Source organism: Condylostylus longicornis, unplaced genomic scaffold (assembly GCF_029603195.1).
Source record: "Condylostylus longicornis isolate FDR11 unplaced genomic scaffold, ASM2960319v2 ptg000030l, whole genome shotgun sequence".
NCBI lineage: Eukaryota > Metazoa > Arthropoda > Insecta > Diptera > Dolichopodidae > Condylostylus > Condylostylus longicornis.
Window position 1 is genome coordinate 2,520,297 of NW_026577999.1, and position 15,146 is coordinate 2,535,442.

At 23.4% G+C, this 15,146-nt stretch overlaps 1 protein-coding gene across 1 annotated transcript in view; it reads right to left on the reverse strand.

Moving 5' to 3' along the window:
• Positions 1–9,732: 9,732 nt before the first annotated feature.
• The window catches only part of LOC129607932 (putative uncharacterized protein DDB_G0282499), a 102,595-nt gene continuing 97,181 nt past the window's right edge, over positions 9,733–15,146 (reverse strand). Inside the window, exon 8 of the mRNA XM_055519195.1 lies at positions 9,733–11,525. Coding sequence (XP_055375170.1) covers positions 11,397–11,525 — 129 coding nt within the window. The 3' untranslated portion in view covers positions 9,733–11,396. The remainder of the gene's footprint in view (positions 11,526–15,146) is intronic.

The window sequence follows — 15,146 nt, forward strand, 5'->3', positions numbered from 1 at the left end:
AACATAACGTATATAATTTTTTATCGCATTGAGTTTTATACTTCAATTAAATTAGAGAATTTCTTAAGATAATATTTATAAAAGATCTTATATGAACGTTATTCTCATAATTCAATCATAGATCCTATTCAGATTATATATGCACGTTTGTATATTATATAAAAATATAAATTCACAGATCCATATTATTGTGTGTAGCCTATTGTATGATTGTAGATTAATAATAAGAATGGCACTTGAAATTCTTTTTGTTTTTAAAATTAATTACTATACTTAAAACAAATTATATATAAAATTTATAGGTACATGTAGGTGTGATCATATACATTATATATACGGATATTGTACGCCAATATTTGTTCATTTTAATAGAGATTCTCCAATTAAGATAGATGAGTTAAAAAATGCTCATGTCTTCTTTTTATTCTTGTGTAAACCACAATTTAATTATTACCTTAACAAATATTATATACGAGGGCTGTCCCAGAATTAAGTAGCCTAACCAAGAAAACACAAAAATTTTGAAAAAAAAAAAAATAAGCCTGGCAGAAAGGCCTATCATTTTAAGGATTAACTGTCACACTTTTATTTTTTTTTTCTTTTCAGATTACCAACTATTAACAATGAAGCTTTGCAGTAACTCGTAATTATTGTATAGTATAGAATGTTTTTACTTAATTATAATTTTTATGTAATTTTATTTAATTTTCTTTTAAATTTTTCATTTTGATTTATTTTCCTATCATTAATAATTAAAGCAAACATTGTATGTATATAAATGATGATATTTAATACGTCATGATATTTATTTCTTTAATATTTTTTAGTATATTAAACTGACTATGTACAATATATGTAAAAGTATAAAAGAAGGAACATGATAATAATGCGAATATAATGAATGGGTAAAAAACAAGAAAATTAAATATTGATAAAGTAAAAATACTTTAAATTCAAGAGCGTGTTTAGATTGGAATTTCATTTTCTTACGTATAGAAATATGAACAAATATTTTACATAGTGTATAATGAAATCTAACACTATATCATAATGTACATTGTAATGTTTAGTATAGTATTTTCTGTTATAATGAGAAATATTTTAGCAAAAGAATATGCATAATTTGGAGGAGAAATAACAAGAAATTATTAGAGTATGTATATGTGTATTGATTGAAAATATTTTCACACTTCTTATAAATTGACATCATATAAATAAACTATTCATCATTATATTGATTAAAAAACAAAAAAAAAAAAATAAATAGTAGAAAAGCTGAAAAGAGAAGAAGAAAAGAAACTCACGTACAATGTATTTTTTATTTAAAGTCCTTACATTTCCTTATAATACATAGTTCCTTCCCATTAAAAATTTTGTTGGGAGTAATGATGATCCATAAAAGAGAAATTCCTTTTTTCATAAAGAAAATCATCACTATGTTTTTTTCTTCTTTCATTTTGTTTTAGTGTATTTGCCATAAGCATCCTTAAAGAACCTACGTATATTGTTTTGTTTTTGTCATTTAAGTTTTCTTCCGTATCACTTTTTAGCTCTCATGCTATTAAAAACGAAAATCTATTACTAACATTTTGTATATGTATACATACATATAGCATAATTTATAATTTGCTCAAAGGAAATTTTTGAATTTCATGCACTTTTACATTTAGATTTTTTTTTAATAAATATTTTGGAAGATATTGAACATTTCTTTCTCTATTCAGTAATTTTTAAAAATATTAGAAAATGTGAAAAGTTTCAAATAAGACACAAATATTTAGAATATTATTGTTCTTCATTTATTTTATGGCTTTATGTAAATGTCTATTTATTTCCGTATGTATTGTCTTTTAGTATATTTGACTCTCATATAATAACACTTATGTCTAAGTACTCGTTCCCCCAACCTCACGAAACGGTTATTCACGCATATCAATTTTGATTTACGTTGGCGTATTAATGTACTGGTGTATAAAAGTAGTACGTCGTACGTCTTCATTTTTGTTGGGCAATAAGTGGTTTAACTATTTAAGTTGATTATTTAGAGCTAATTTCTCTTACAAACGTTAATCGCTTCGCGGTTTGAGTGAATTTTCTAACATAGAAAGAGGGAGAGATTGAATATGACGAGTTAGTGGATTAAAATTTGTAATTAGAATAGTTGTATTGTGAATAGCAAACATTAGAGACAGTGAATGTTTGACAGTGTTTTTTAATTATCGGTGTGTTTTATTAAATAAAAATTACAAAGAAAGTTGTAACAAAAAGACCTATCTTCTTATATGTTCCATAAGTTTGTATTTTAAGTTCATTAAATGGATTTCTAAGTCCTTTAAAATATTTTTGTAAATTTAATGAAGATTAAATCCAAAATCTACAACAACAGAATATTTTTAGAATTTTTACACGTAATGCAAGATTCTTTAATTTTCAGCAGTATGTTTATTTTTTAGTTATACTCACATTAAATATATATAATTTGTATTTTTTAACGGTATTGTATATTGGTTTCAAATTTAAAATGGATTGGTGTAATTTTTCAAGGTTATTTATTTCACGGTTTCTATTATAAATTGACACAATCTAATTGGTTGGACAAATATTGTATTACTTGAGATATTTAAAAATAAATATGAAGATGAAAAATTGATAAATTTTATCATATTCTTGGGTAATTATTTATATTTCCATAACGAATTTGCTGGAGACTTTAGCATTATGTTATAATTGGACTTTTTATCACTGAAAAATTAAGTTGAATTAAATCAAAAATTAAAAATTGGAAATTGGTTAAAGTAATATTTTAAATTCAAACTTTAGAATTTTTAGTTAGACAAATTTTAATCTTTATAATAGGAGTGAATATTTTCCAAATTCTTAATTAAATTAAATAAATGTTATTGTATTAAAAGTTAAGTTTTTTGATATCATGATATGGTTTTAAGTTTTGCCAGTTTATCAGTAGAAATCAGTGAGCTCATCGCAGCTGAATGGTAAATATGCGAGCTCCAGTTTTGTTTGTAAATAGTTAATGTTCAATGATACCCTTAGCGTATCTGAATCGCATTCAATCGGTACATTTAACTATACGGAATATGGAGTTCAAAAATATTTTTAGATTTTCAATGTAAATTTGAACGACTTCATCATAAAATGCAGACATAGAATAAAAACGTTAAAAATTGATTACAATTTATGACAATTCGTTGGACGATTGACCTGTTCAATTTGCTGAAACATATGCTACTTAAATGTGTGCTCAGAAGTGTATCAGAAGAAACCTCAGGGGTAGTAGGATTTTTTTTATATCGGACAGAGGGGGTTCTCTGGCCGGATCTTGCAGGATCCAAAATGCTAAGGGAATGCATTGATGGCCTTATCGTCTTGGCTAGGTATATACCAAAATAACTTTGATGTGAGTTCCGGACCATTATAGCATAGACGGAAATGAGAAAGCTGATGGTCTCGCGAAGGCAGCTCCTTTCATTGGGTGCAGAGGATAACGGTACTGCGCGCTCTGAATGATTGGGGGGAACAGGTCAGGGTCGTTACTGACTGGACATTGCCTCTCGATGGTCCATATCAAAGGGATGGGTAAAGCGAAAGACGTGGTCTGCCATCTCTGCCTGGAGGATGACGAACAATTGACGAAATTTTTAATTCTAAACAGTAAAAGCTTGTGAAAGAAGAATGTTGTAATATAAACGGGAGTAATTACAATTTAAATTTTCTTTAAAAGAAAAAAAAAAAACAAAATAAGTTTTTATTGCTTATTTAATAAATGCGCGTTTATATTATTTTATTAATTATACATAATTATAAATACATACGTACATACATATAATATTAACGAACAATATTTCTAACTTTTTACAGAGTGTATTTTTTTTTTAGTTTTTAAAGTATATATGTATATATAATATTATGTATGTATGTATATCTTTGTTTTTATTGCAAATGTATATGTATATATATATGTATAATATTCTCTCTGTATGAGATTTTTAACAATTTTGAATTTATAATATTATATATATATCGAATAATATAATAAAATTAAATACATAAATTGTGGAAATTTTTTGAAACATTGCATAAAAATTTCCATCTATGTACCTATGTTTATATATATTGTATGTATGTGATGTAAATGTATGTATATGTATAATAAATATTTCTTTTTTATATTTTATTACTGTATATGAATGTATACCAAATTTATATACATATATATATTTATGTATATATTTTTTTTTATTTTAATATTTCAAAAATTTACCAAAAAACATCAAGAAAATGTAAATATGTAAATACAATTATAATTATATTATATATGTTACATAATACATATGTTTATGTATAAATAATATTTTATTATTATAATTTTAATTCCATTACTTAGTTTTTTGTTTTTTTTTTTCATTTTTATTGATAAATAACACATTGTTTACAAACTAATAGTTCTATATACTATATATAGGCTTATATACTAATTTTAATTTTGATATATATTTTTATATATATATATATATATATATATATGAGTTTATATATAACTTTTTACTATATATATATTATATTATATATTTTTATGTAAATAATATGATTTTTTTTGATTTTTCAGTTATTGTATTTTTTTATTCCAACTCCTTTAAAATCAATTTTATTCAACAAAGTATTTGACATTTTTTGACATATTTATTATACAAAATATAATTTTAACATTATGTCAAAAGCTATGAAATTATTCAATTAAAAAAGGTAATTTAAAAATTAACTTTCGTCGTCTGTAAATAAAATCTTATTGGAATTTGTATATAGTTGCTCACTTAAAATAAGGTTTAACCAATTTAGAACTCAATTAATGAACAAGAATATATGTTTTTTATGTAGATAAAACGTGTCCACAATACTAATTTTAATAGTTCAGATATTATGTATATATTTAAAATGGGTTAATTATGATATGAGAGATAAAACATGTAGTTAATGTTTCTTACAGAATTTCAATCCAAAAAATATGCAAACACAATCGAATTCAAGAATGCATTTAACAAAGATTCTGATATTATTTCGGTATTCAAACAACAAATATTTTATTGGCGCTTCTGTTTACACGTTAAATGAATCAGTTTCATTAATTAGTTCAGTTTCACATTTATTTGTTGTTGCTTTCTAATTCAATTGTTTTAAATTTTTAATTTATCTGAACGTGTAAACAGCGCCATTAAATTATTCTAATACACATTTAATATTTCTATGTGAATTTACTTTTACTATAGGTACTTTGCTAACCACAGATTTTCTTTCAGAAGTCTCCCTTATTTAACATAAAAAAAATATCCCGCAAATTTTTTGTTAATAACGTGAAATTAATATGAACGCTTTTTACTTAAAATATTTTTTAATAAATTGCCATCACTTTTATTATGAATAGCGCGTAAATAGCGTACTTTAAATTGATTTGATATTAATAAGAGAAAATCGTTTTATTTTTCCTCATCTGTTCATGGCAACCCTAAGTGGAACTTTTATTCTAAAAAAGGATAATTAAAAAAAAAACAAAAATTTAAATGAAAAAATTTTTTTGTTTTAAATTCCTAACTGTATAAAAAGGAGAGAGAGAGAGAAAAAAAAAACAATTTATCCAATATTTTGAGATTAAAAATACCATAGACAAAAAAAACCTAGGCATTTTTTTTGAAATTATTTTGTAAATTTTTAATTGAGTTTTAATAGTTCAGTGAAATTTGTTTTAATACTTTTCAAATCGAAAATAAAACTGTTCTTGTCTGATTTTTTTTTTCTGCATTGCATTGCAGCAAGGCATTTAATTGGTTACACTTCTGATATTTAATTTTGTGTATGATGTTCAAAATTTTTTTTTCTATTTTTACGATTTTTTCTTTTGCAAAAAAAAAAACGTTTAGAATTATAAATTTAGATTTAGGTTCAGTTAACAAGTTAATAAGGGAATATGAAAAGGAAATATTTTTGAGTACAAGAATTTTTAAAATTAAAATTAAATTAATTTTGCTATACAAATTCAAATTTTATTCTACATTGAATATTGAGCATATTGAGTTTTATTGAGCGTATATTGAGTTTATTGAGCGCATATTGAGTATATGGAGAGGTGTTTCTACAAGACTAAGAGATTGAGTTTATGAAGTAGAATTTCTATATTATTATAATTCAGAGTAATTTTCAATTTTCTTTCTGGTGGCGGAATCTAGGAATTGATTTTTGAAATATTTGCGGCACCTTTTAGTAAATCATAGATTTCTCAGTTTAATTCAAATACTATAAAAGGATATAATCTTCTTTGTAATTGTTCAGTTTGGAAAAAGTTACGGAATAATGTAAATAATTGAGACGGTCGTCATACAGATCAGATTATTGTGACAGAGTGACAACTCTTAGATAATACCGCATTTTTAAGAGGCATTCGTGAGACTAAAATTTGAATAAATTTATGAATTTTTGAGAGAACTTACTTTCAATAGATCTTGTACAGTGTTTTACAGTTAAAACTAGTAAATTGACGTATGCGTAAAATGTTCTTACGTAAATTTATTTTATTATCTGGACAGAATAAATCTTAATAAATTAATTTTATCCTGATATTGCAAAAATTATGTGCTAAAAAACAAAAGTATTTTTAATATTTAATATTTTTCTCTTTATCATTTGCACATTTCTATGCAAATTTACAAAATTTTATTATATATATGTATAATAATGCCTCAGCTATTCCAGAACAATATCATAAAAATATTCGTGTTAACATACAAATATTACATATTAAAAATGAATTTTAATACACCTTCATGTAAACTTAACACGTTCTTATGTGTAAATGTACCTACTATATACATATATATGATATGTAAGTAAATTATAGATGTATATATATAATATACGATTATATGAGTTTAAATACATTCCTGTTTACACAATATATGGAATGTGAATGATAGTTATTAAAGGATAACAGGAAGAGAATGATGTAAAAAATATCAAAATAAGTTTTAAGGCTTGACCTATATTGGTATTAAATGTCGTGGTAATTGTATATGAATATATACATAGGTAAACAATTTTTACACTAAAATTTTAATATACTTTTACAAACAAATAATATGTAATATTAATATACATATACAGAAAATATATAAGTGTTATGTAAATGTAAAATTGTAATAAGAAAATATGAAAAAATTTATGATATTTCATATTGTGTAATATCAGGAAGTTATGCAAAAAAGTTGTGGGGTTTATAAATTTTCCATATCCATATTATTTATAGTTTACATGCGTATACACACATATATGTATGTATATATATAAAATAACAAAAATTCTGTCCTTATTGTAAGTAAATTGATATTGAATTAATTTTTGAATATTGTAATGTTATAGAATTGAAAAAAAAATATATATTTAAGGTTTTCAAGCCACATATTTTGTACAATGTACATGTTATATCCATATGTTTACAGTTAAATCTAAATAACATAGTGTACAAATAGTGGACACTGATCTTTCAACTAATTCTATATATTATATAGTTAAGAAAATATGAAATATTTTAGGATTTATATGAAATTTATATTTCAGGATTTTTATGAAATCGATTTGAAATAGATAAACCTAACGCAAGTATAAGAAGTATACGTGTAAAATGCAAAAAAAAACGACTTGTCAACTTTAAATTAACAAAGTAAGCAAAATTTAAATATGGCCAAATTTGCATTTAATTGTTTTTGTTTTAAAAAATTTTGACTGTAAACTCATGTGAATGAATTGGACATATTATATAAAATGAATTTATTAATTATGGTATACAGTCGGATCCGGATAATTGCAAAACTGAAAAAAAAACAAGAAAAATTTTTTCAGCTAAGCACTTGTTACAATAGCACAAGGCCAAATATATACAAAATTTTTTTAAGACTAAGAAAATTATCTGATGATCGCATATAATGGTTTAAATAGTATTAAGTTTTTTTTGTAAAAATAAATTTTTTTACACTTTGGTTGCAATTACTCGGATTTGACTGTCTTTTTTTTAAAACGTGCATGTAGATATGTATGTATTTAAATGATGTATTTACGTGCTACATGCACTTGTAAATAATAAAATATATACTTGAATAAAAAGTGCCTTTTCTGTAACATTTGTAAATAATTTTCTTTTTGTTTTTCTTGTACCTTAATTGTTTAAAATTGATTTTTTATGAGTTGTAAAACTTTTTAAATATTTTTAAAATAAAAAATTGAAAAAAAATATTGTCTTATTTTAATGGTAATCGTTTTGTAAATCGTGTTTGTATTTTTTATTACAATATAATATTTATTTGATTTATTGTTGAAATTGTTTTTTATTTTTTAAATGAAAACAAATATTGTACATGTAGTATATAAATTTCATTTGATTTTCTCAAAAATATTGATATTCTTTTATTATGATTAACATGGAAACGCGTTTTATAAATTGCAAAATACCTTGACGCTTTTGCCAATGACAATAGGTCTGTTTATTCACGAAAATTTACATAAGTTTTTGGAAAACAAAAAGCGTTCACATACCTTTTTTTAATGCAAATGAGTGAATGAGTTCAACCTTATAATATTTTATTTCTGAATTCTCTTAAATATCATTCCTTTCTTTTTCTAAATTTTTGAAAGAAAAGTAAACAGACGGACTTGTCAACTTCAAAATTGCATGCATTTGAAGAGATGAACGCAGATTAACGGAGGTTAGTTTATTAGATATATATAGGAAAGGTATTATAGTAAAATACTGTCAGTGTGACTGATACTTTGAACTGACACATAAGTATGACAGTTATATATGTTGGAGTTGTATTAATGTACTCATGCCTTCAGTTAAGTGAAAGAGATCAAATAAAGTGTATATATGAAATGTGAACCGATTAAGAACATAGAGTCTAGTAAACTTCAGTAGTTTTATAAATGATTTCTAATTATTTTCGAGATTTCGTTAATATTTAAAATTTCAATAGTTCTTTTGTAATGGTAGGATATTTTTATGTATAAGTTATTTAAATTTTGTCAAATACAAAATTTTTGAACGAAAATATTAATTTTATGCAGAAAATTTTTGGTTTTTATTAAAAATGTTTTTTTTTTAAATTATATTTTTTTTTTATGTATGTATATTTTTTAATATATAGTGATTTTGGTTTTCAAATTTAATATAATTATATTATGTATGTAAATATGTAAATATGTATCAGGAATTTAAATATTATGTACTTTAGGATGTTTTGCTTTACTATATATAATAAGAGAGTTTTTATTGTTTATGTTTTTATTTTGTGAAATTTTTAACTCTGTTTCTTTTTTTTTGTTTTATTTTTTATATAGGCCATTTTATTTATTGTTTGTAAGTTGATTATTGTTCTCTGTTTTTTTTTTATATATTATTTTTCTTTTTTAATTATGTACTATTACGTATATAATGTTTCGGTCCTAAAATTTAATTATACAATATATATATATAAATAAAATTTTATACAATATGCACTGTTAATTGTTATACATAATTATTTAATATGCATTTCATTCGAAATATTTTGAATATTTGTTATACAATTTAACAATTATTATAACTTTTTCATATACATTTATCTATCTTTCTTTACAGTGATTCACTTTTCATATTTTTTATAATTTATGTATGTATATATTTTTAATATACATCATTATATTATTAATGTATTTAAATAAATGCTAATTATAAATACGTGTTAGAAAAATTCTTAAATGTATTATGAGATTAATTTTTTATTGATGGTTTAAAAACATGTTTCGTAATCTTAAAAAGCCTTGGCATATCGAAGAACAATTGAAAGAATATATTGTATAGACTAGAAAAGTTAAGTGTATATTGGTGAAATCGAGATTGCCTCGAAAAAATTTCAAACCGATATAATGTTTTGGGTTGAAAAATATTTAACATTATTCACGATATGTCAATTGATTGATACAATGTATTATTTTTACAGTTTCGGGTAATTTTTAAGATATTGGAGTTTATTCAAGTATCGAATAACAAATGATAGTAATATGTATCGTAAAAGTTTCAAAAACCTTATTATACACAGAACCATTTGTCGTATGAATTGGTTTGTGTTTAAAATAATAATATCGAACTTTTTATGATAATAATAATTATCACTATCACTTAGTGATTCGAAATTCAGAATAAGCACCATGGTATCTAAAATAAAATGTCAGATCATGTATGTTAACTTCCATATCGACAGTATAAAACGCATAAAATACTTTAGATGTCAAGAAATTTTTGATAACATAAATTGGCAACTAGATGTTTCGAAACGACTTTGTCGCGCACACATTTCAAAATAAATTCCGATCATAACGCAATGAAAAATTTTTTCTATCACATGTCGGATCCTCTGCTTTTCCGATTTTGTGTTCGGCATCGTATAATTATATTTATGATGTCGAAAAACTATGAACACAAAACAATATTATAATTTGATTTTTACAGTATGGGAGGTAATTTTAAGAAATTTTTACGATAAATAGGAAAGCTTTTTCGAAATAATTATGACGATCTTTGGAATTGAATCTGAATAATTTGCCGCATAAAAGTTTTTATATTTCAATCAAACCCCGCTATATCAGCTGTGGTCAAATATTTGTATGTTAATTTACGAAAATTTTCGTAATTCTTAAAATATTTATATTAAATTGGGATTTCATATTTTTATTTTCCAGAAATTATTTTAAAATTTCAAAAATTTACAATATGAGTTTTACAACATTAATTGAAAAATTTTCTTAAAAATAGGTGTTAATTTGGCCGAAATTCTTTTTATTTTTTTTTTTTTGTTTTTTTTGTGAAACCACTGTAATATTGTAATATTCTAACTATATAATAAATTTTATATAAATTACTATAATTATTTGATTTTATGGGAATAAATTAATTTTTATAGTTTAAATATTTTTTTTTTTGCCTTAACTTTATATTTTGATTTATAATATTTACGCTACATTTGTTTTACCTATATATATATGTGTATGTATAATTTTAATTATAATTTAATTTAAAATAACATTTCTAATAAATATATGTAATCGTCTGTTTTTGGCTTTTTTTTTGGTTTTAATAAATGCAATTTTTAAATTATTTATTAATAGTTTTTTAATATGTTTGTATGTATATTTGTGTTTATACATATGTGTATATATATATATGTATATGAAATAAATAAATTTTTAATTTTCATTATGAAAGATTTTTAATTTGTTTTTTTTTTATTTTTTAATTTTTAGTAATAAATTTTATTTTTAATTTTTTAATATTTCAGATATTTTGTTTTTTGTTTTCAATTATATTAATTACCATAATCTTCTATAAATGTGTCAATTATATATCTTTTAACTTCATTTATGGAGGTTCTTTCTGCTGAACATTGCTGTTTTTCACGATTACCAGGTAATATTAATAATTGTTGAATTTCATCCTGCAATATAATAAGAATAAAATTTGGATTATACATATATCAAGACTAAAAATTATAATATCAAAAAATAATATTTAATATTCATTCAAAAATATTATTATTAAAATAAAAAATAATTGTATATTACGAAAAACAAGAAGGTAGAAAAAAGCTGAATTTGTTTGTGGAGGGCTTGTACTATTAAGCGACGATGGTAATTTGTTGACCTCACATATTGGTTTATTATAAATATTACCTGACCCTGTTTTAATCGTCTTTAAGTTTTAAGCGTTCCTAGTGTTGTGATTGTGTGTTTCTTGTAAAAAGTTGGTGTTTAAAATTAGCAAGCTATTTTGAGCTGGCGTTGAAGTGTTTTTATGTTATATTCTCTGTAGAGATAAGTAGAGCTGGTCTTGTGATTTAACTTAATCCCCAGATCACTAATTCGAGTGAAATAAACCGTTACAGATGGATCTTTTTATCTTATTTGGCAGCAGATTTGATAACCTTCTAAATATCCCAGTTATTTATGCAACACGACTTCAAAAAACTAGGGTTTACAGAATAATCATCTTTACAGCAACTAATAAAGAAACTGTAGAAGAGAATTAAATTTCTTAGTTAATTAAAAACTTAATTCAGGAAAGGGAAGTCATATAATTAGTGCATTATATAATGAGGTCCATGTTCGGTTTCTATTGAGGACTATTGATAATATATAATTGCCTCAACAAATTGAGCGTGACGCGCGAATGAGCAAACATAGAGGGAAGAATCCGTATTTGGTACAGTTCATTGGAGAGTGATGCTCAAAACTATGGTAAAAAGAATATTATATAGCAAGTGCTCAACTCTAGTAAAATTTCAACGAGAGATGGCAGTAACTGTATCCATGAATATTCCTTAAAGACATACCGTATATTTACGTTACAAGCATAAAAATCTTAGTATGTACATACTTGTATTTGCCGCCTTACTTCTCCCATCGAATGTTTCCGAAGTTCTTGTTCATAAATCACACATGTCTTTATTAATCGGTTGATTAAGCATTACGTAACACAATTACATTCTTTTGTTGTTGGACTTGAACCTTCATATATTTAAGATTCATATTTTTTTGTTTTGAATTCTGTAATTACTTCGTGAGTTTTTTTTCCATTTTTGAAATCAAAATATTATTATGTATTAGAAAGGTATTTACATTTTTTTTTTTGATTTTGAACTTCAGCATTTATGGCAGAAGTTTCTAAATTTTGAATGTTCCTTTTTAAATACCTTAATTTACATAAAACGATAGGCGGTGGTGATGGAAAATTTCAAAAAGAAATTATAAAACACATTTTTATTTTAGATTTTCTTTGGAAATGACAAATGAAATCATTTTTGTTTTTAATTCATAATTATATAAATTTGTTTTGTGGCCTAATATGTACAAAAAAAGAAAATTCGTTGTTTTATAAAAAAAAATATTTGGAAATGAGAAGAAAAAATTCTACATTAAGGTGCTATTTAATTTTACTTCATATTTTTGTTTGTTATTTTTATTTTTATGAAAAGAACACTTTGCATATTTTAATTTAAAATTTTCTTTGAAATTAAATAATCCTTATAAAAACTTTATAATTGATTCTAAGAAAATGATGTAAATCTTAAGTAAATTTTTAAAAAATAAGAATAATTTTTTGAATAATTTATTTTTGTAATAAATCTAATTGCTTTGAATCCATGTTCATTCAAAATATATGCTTAAGAGGGTAAGTAACTAAATTTAAAATAAAAAAAAAAAGAAAACCAAAATTTGATTTTACTTTGATGAAGATTTTGGGCAATATAAAAACGTTTTTTGGTAAGAAATGTTTTTGGTAATAAAAAAAGTGAGGTTTTTTTTTAGAGAAATTTTTATATATTTTAGAATTTTCACAAATAAACATGGCGCCAATATAATATAGAGAACCATAACTCTAACTTATTTGTAAATCGAAAAAGTAATGCGTTTCTTACAATTCAGAATAAAAGGGCTTTGAAAATACATTCAAAGCTTTTTTAAAGGAATTTGTGATTGTAACCCCTAAAAGTATGCAATTTTTAATACTCAAGCTTTTTCGTACTACTCAAAAATATGTCTTGTCACTACATGTGTAATATCAAGAATATAGTTTAGGATAAGGTAATTTTTATTGAGTATTAGGGAAGTAGAACCCAAGTATATTCTAATTCAAATTTTAATAAATAAATCGATGTGACAATACTCGTTCGTCTGTCAGTTTACTGTTAAAATGTTGATTTGAGTACGAAAATAACTAAATAATGAAATTTATCGTATAATAAATAAGATGGTTATTATATTCGCGCTTTGCTATTATTGATTAACAAATATGTAACTGGGTGGAGTATGTGAAGATAAGTGTGAAATCGATGGTTAAGTATGCGAAAATATAAAACAGTGGCGTACTTATTGTGCGAATGTGAGATGATGAGTTGCCTACGACTCAGATTAGATGCTTCGGAGGGAGCTTTGCGATTCCGATCGAACTCTCGCGGCCTGATGTGTCTGCTATACGGTCACAGGGCTAGGTATAGTTCTAATGTATGTGGGGATGGAAATCACAAAATATCCTATAAGTCGACGAGGTAAAAAGAAAGTATGTATAGATATGTCACAGCCTATATATGGTACTTTAAAAAAAATAACAAATAAAATAATTTATTATTATTTGAAAACTTTAAGTGCGGAAAATATTTAAACAAAAAAAAAACAATTATTTCACATTAATGAACACAAAAATATTATCGTTATAATTTTTACAACGTCAATTTAACACACCATTTTTCGTAAAACCATGAAAAACATGGAAATAAAATAAAAATATTTTATTGTTATAAAAAAAGAAGAGATTATCTTGGAAATTAAAAAAATTTCCGTAAATATTCTTTTTCAGAATTCAGATTTTTTTTTATTTTATTTTAAAAATTATTGTTTTTTGTTTTAATAACAATATTTTTATTTTAACAATCTTCATTCGCCGCCTCATTCATTTGTTTTTGCATACCTATAGCGTATATAGCCTTCATTAGATATTATTGTTTGCTCTCTTATAGACTATTAAGTTTAACAAATTTATGTATATTTGTAAATTGTAAAATTTTTTAATAAATATACATATGTTTACATATATTGTAAAATAAAGTAATTTTTTTTATTAAAAATATAAAATAATATTTATGTATATACAATATATGTTATAATAAATAAAACCTTGCATAATATAATACTCTACAAATGTATGAGATTATAAGGATAAAACTTTTAATAGTTCTCGCATATAATTTATAAAAGTTTTTACATATTATACACCAAATGATTGAAAATATTAATTGCATTCGTTGATTCGCCTTAAAATATTACATATATTTCATGATATATACATGTATATATATATATATATGCATCATCTATAGATGAAAATATTTTTAAACTTGCAGTTGTTAAAACAAAAAAAACAGGATAATGGAAAATGCATTTTTATTTATAAAGAGAGGTGTTCAGTTGCAAATTTAAAAAAAAGAATATTCAAGGTACTTTACATTTGAATATATATGTAATATTCGTATATATATATATATTGTGTATATATTATTTAC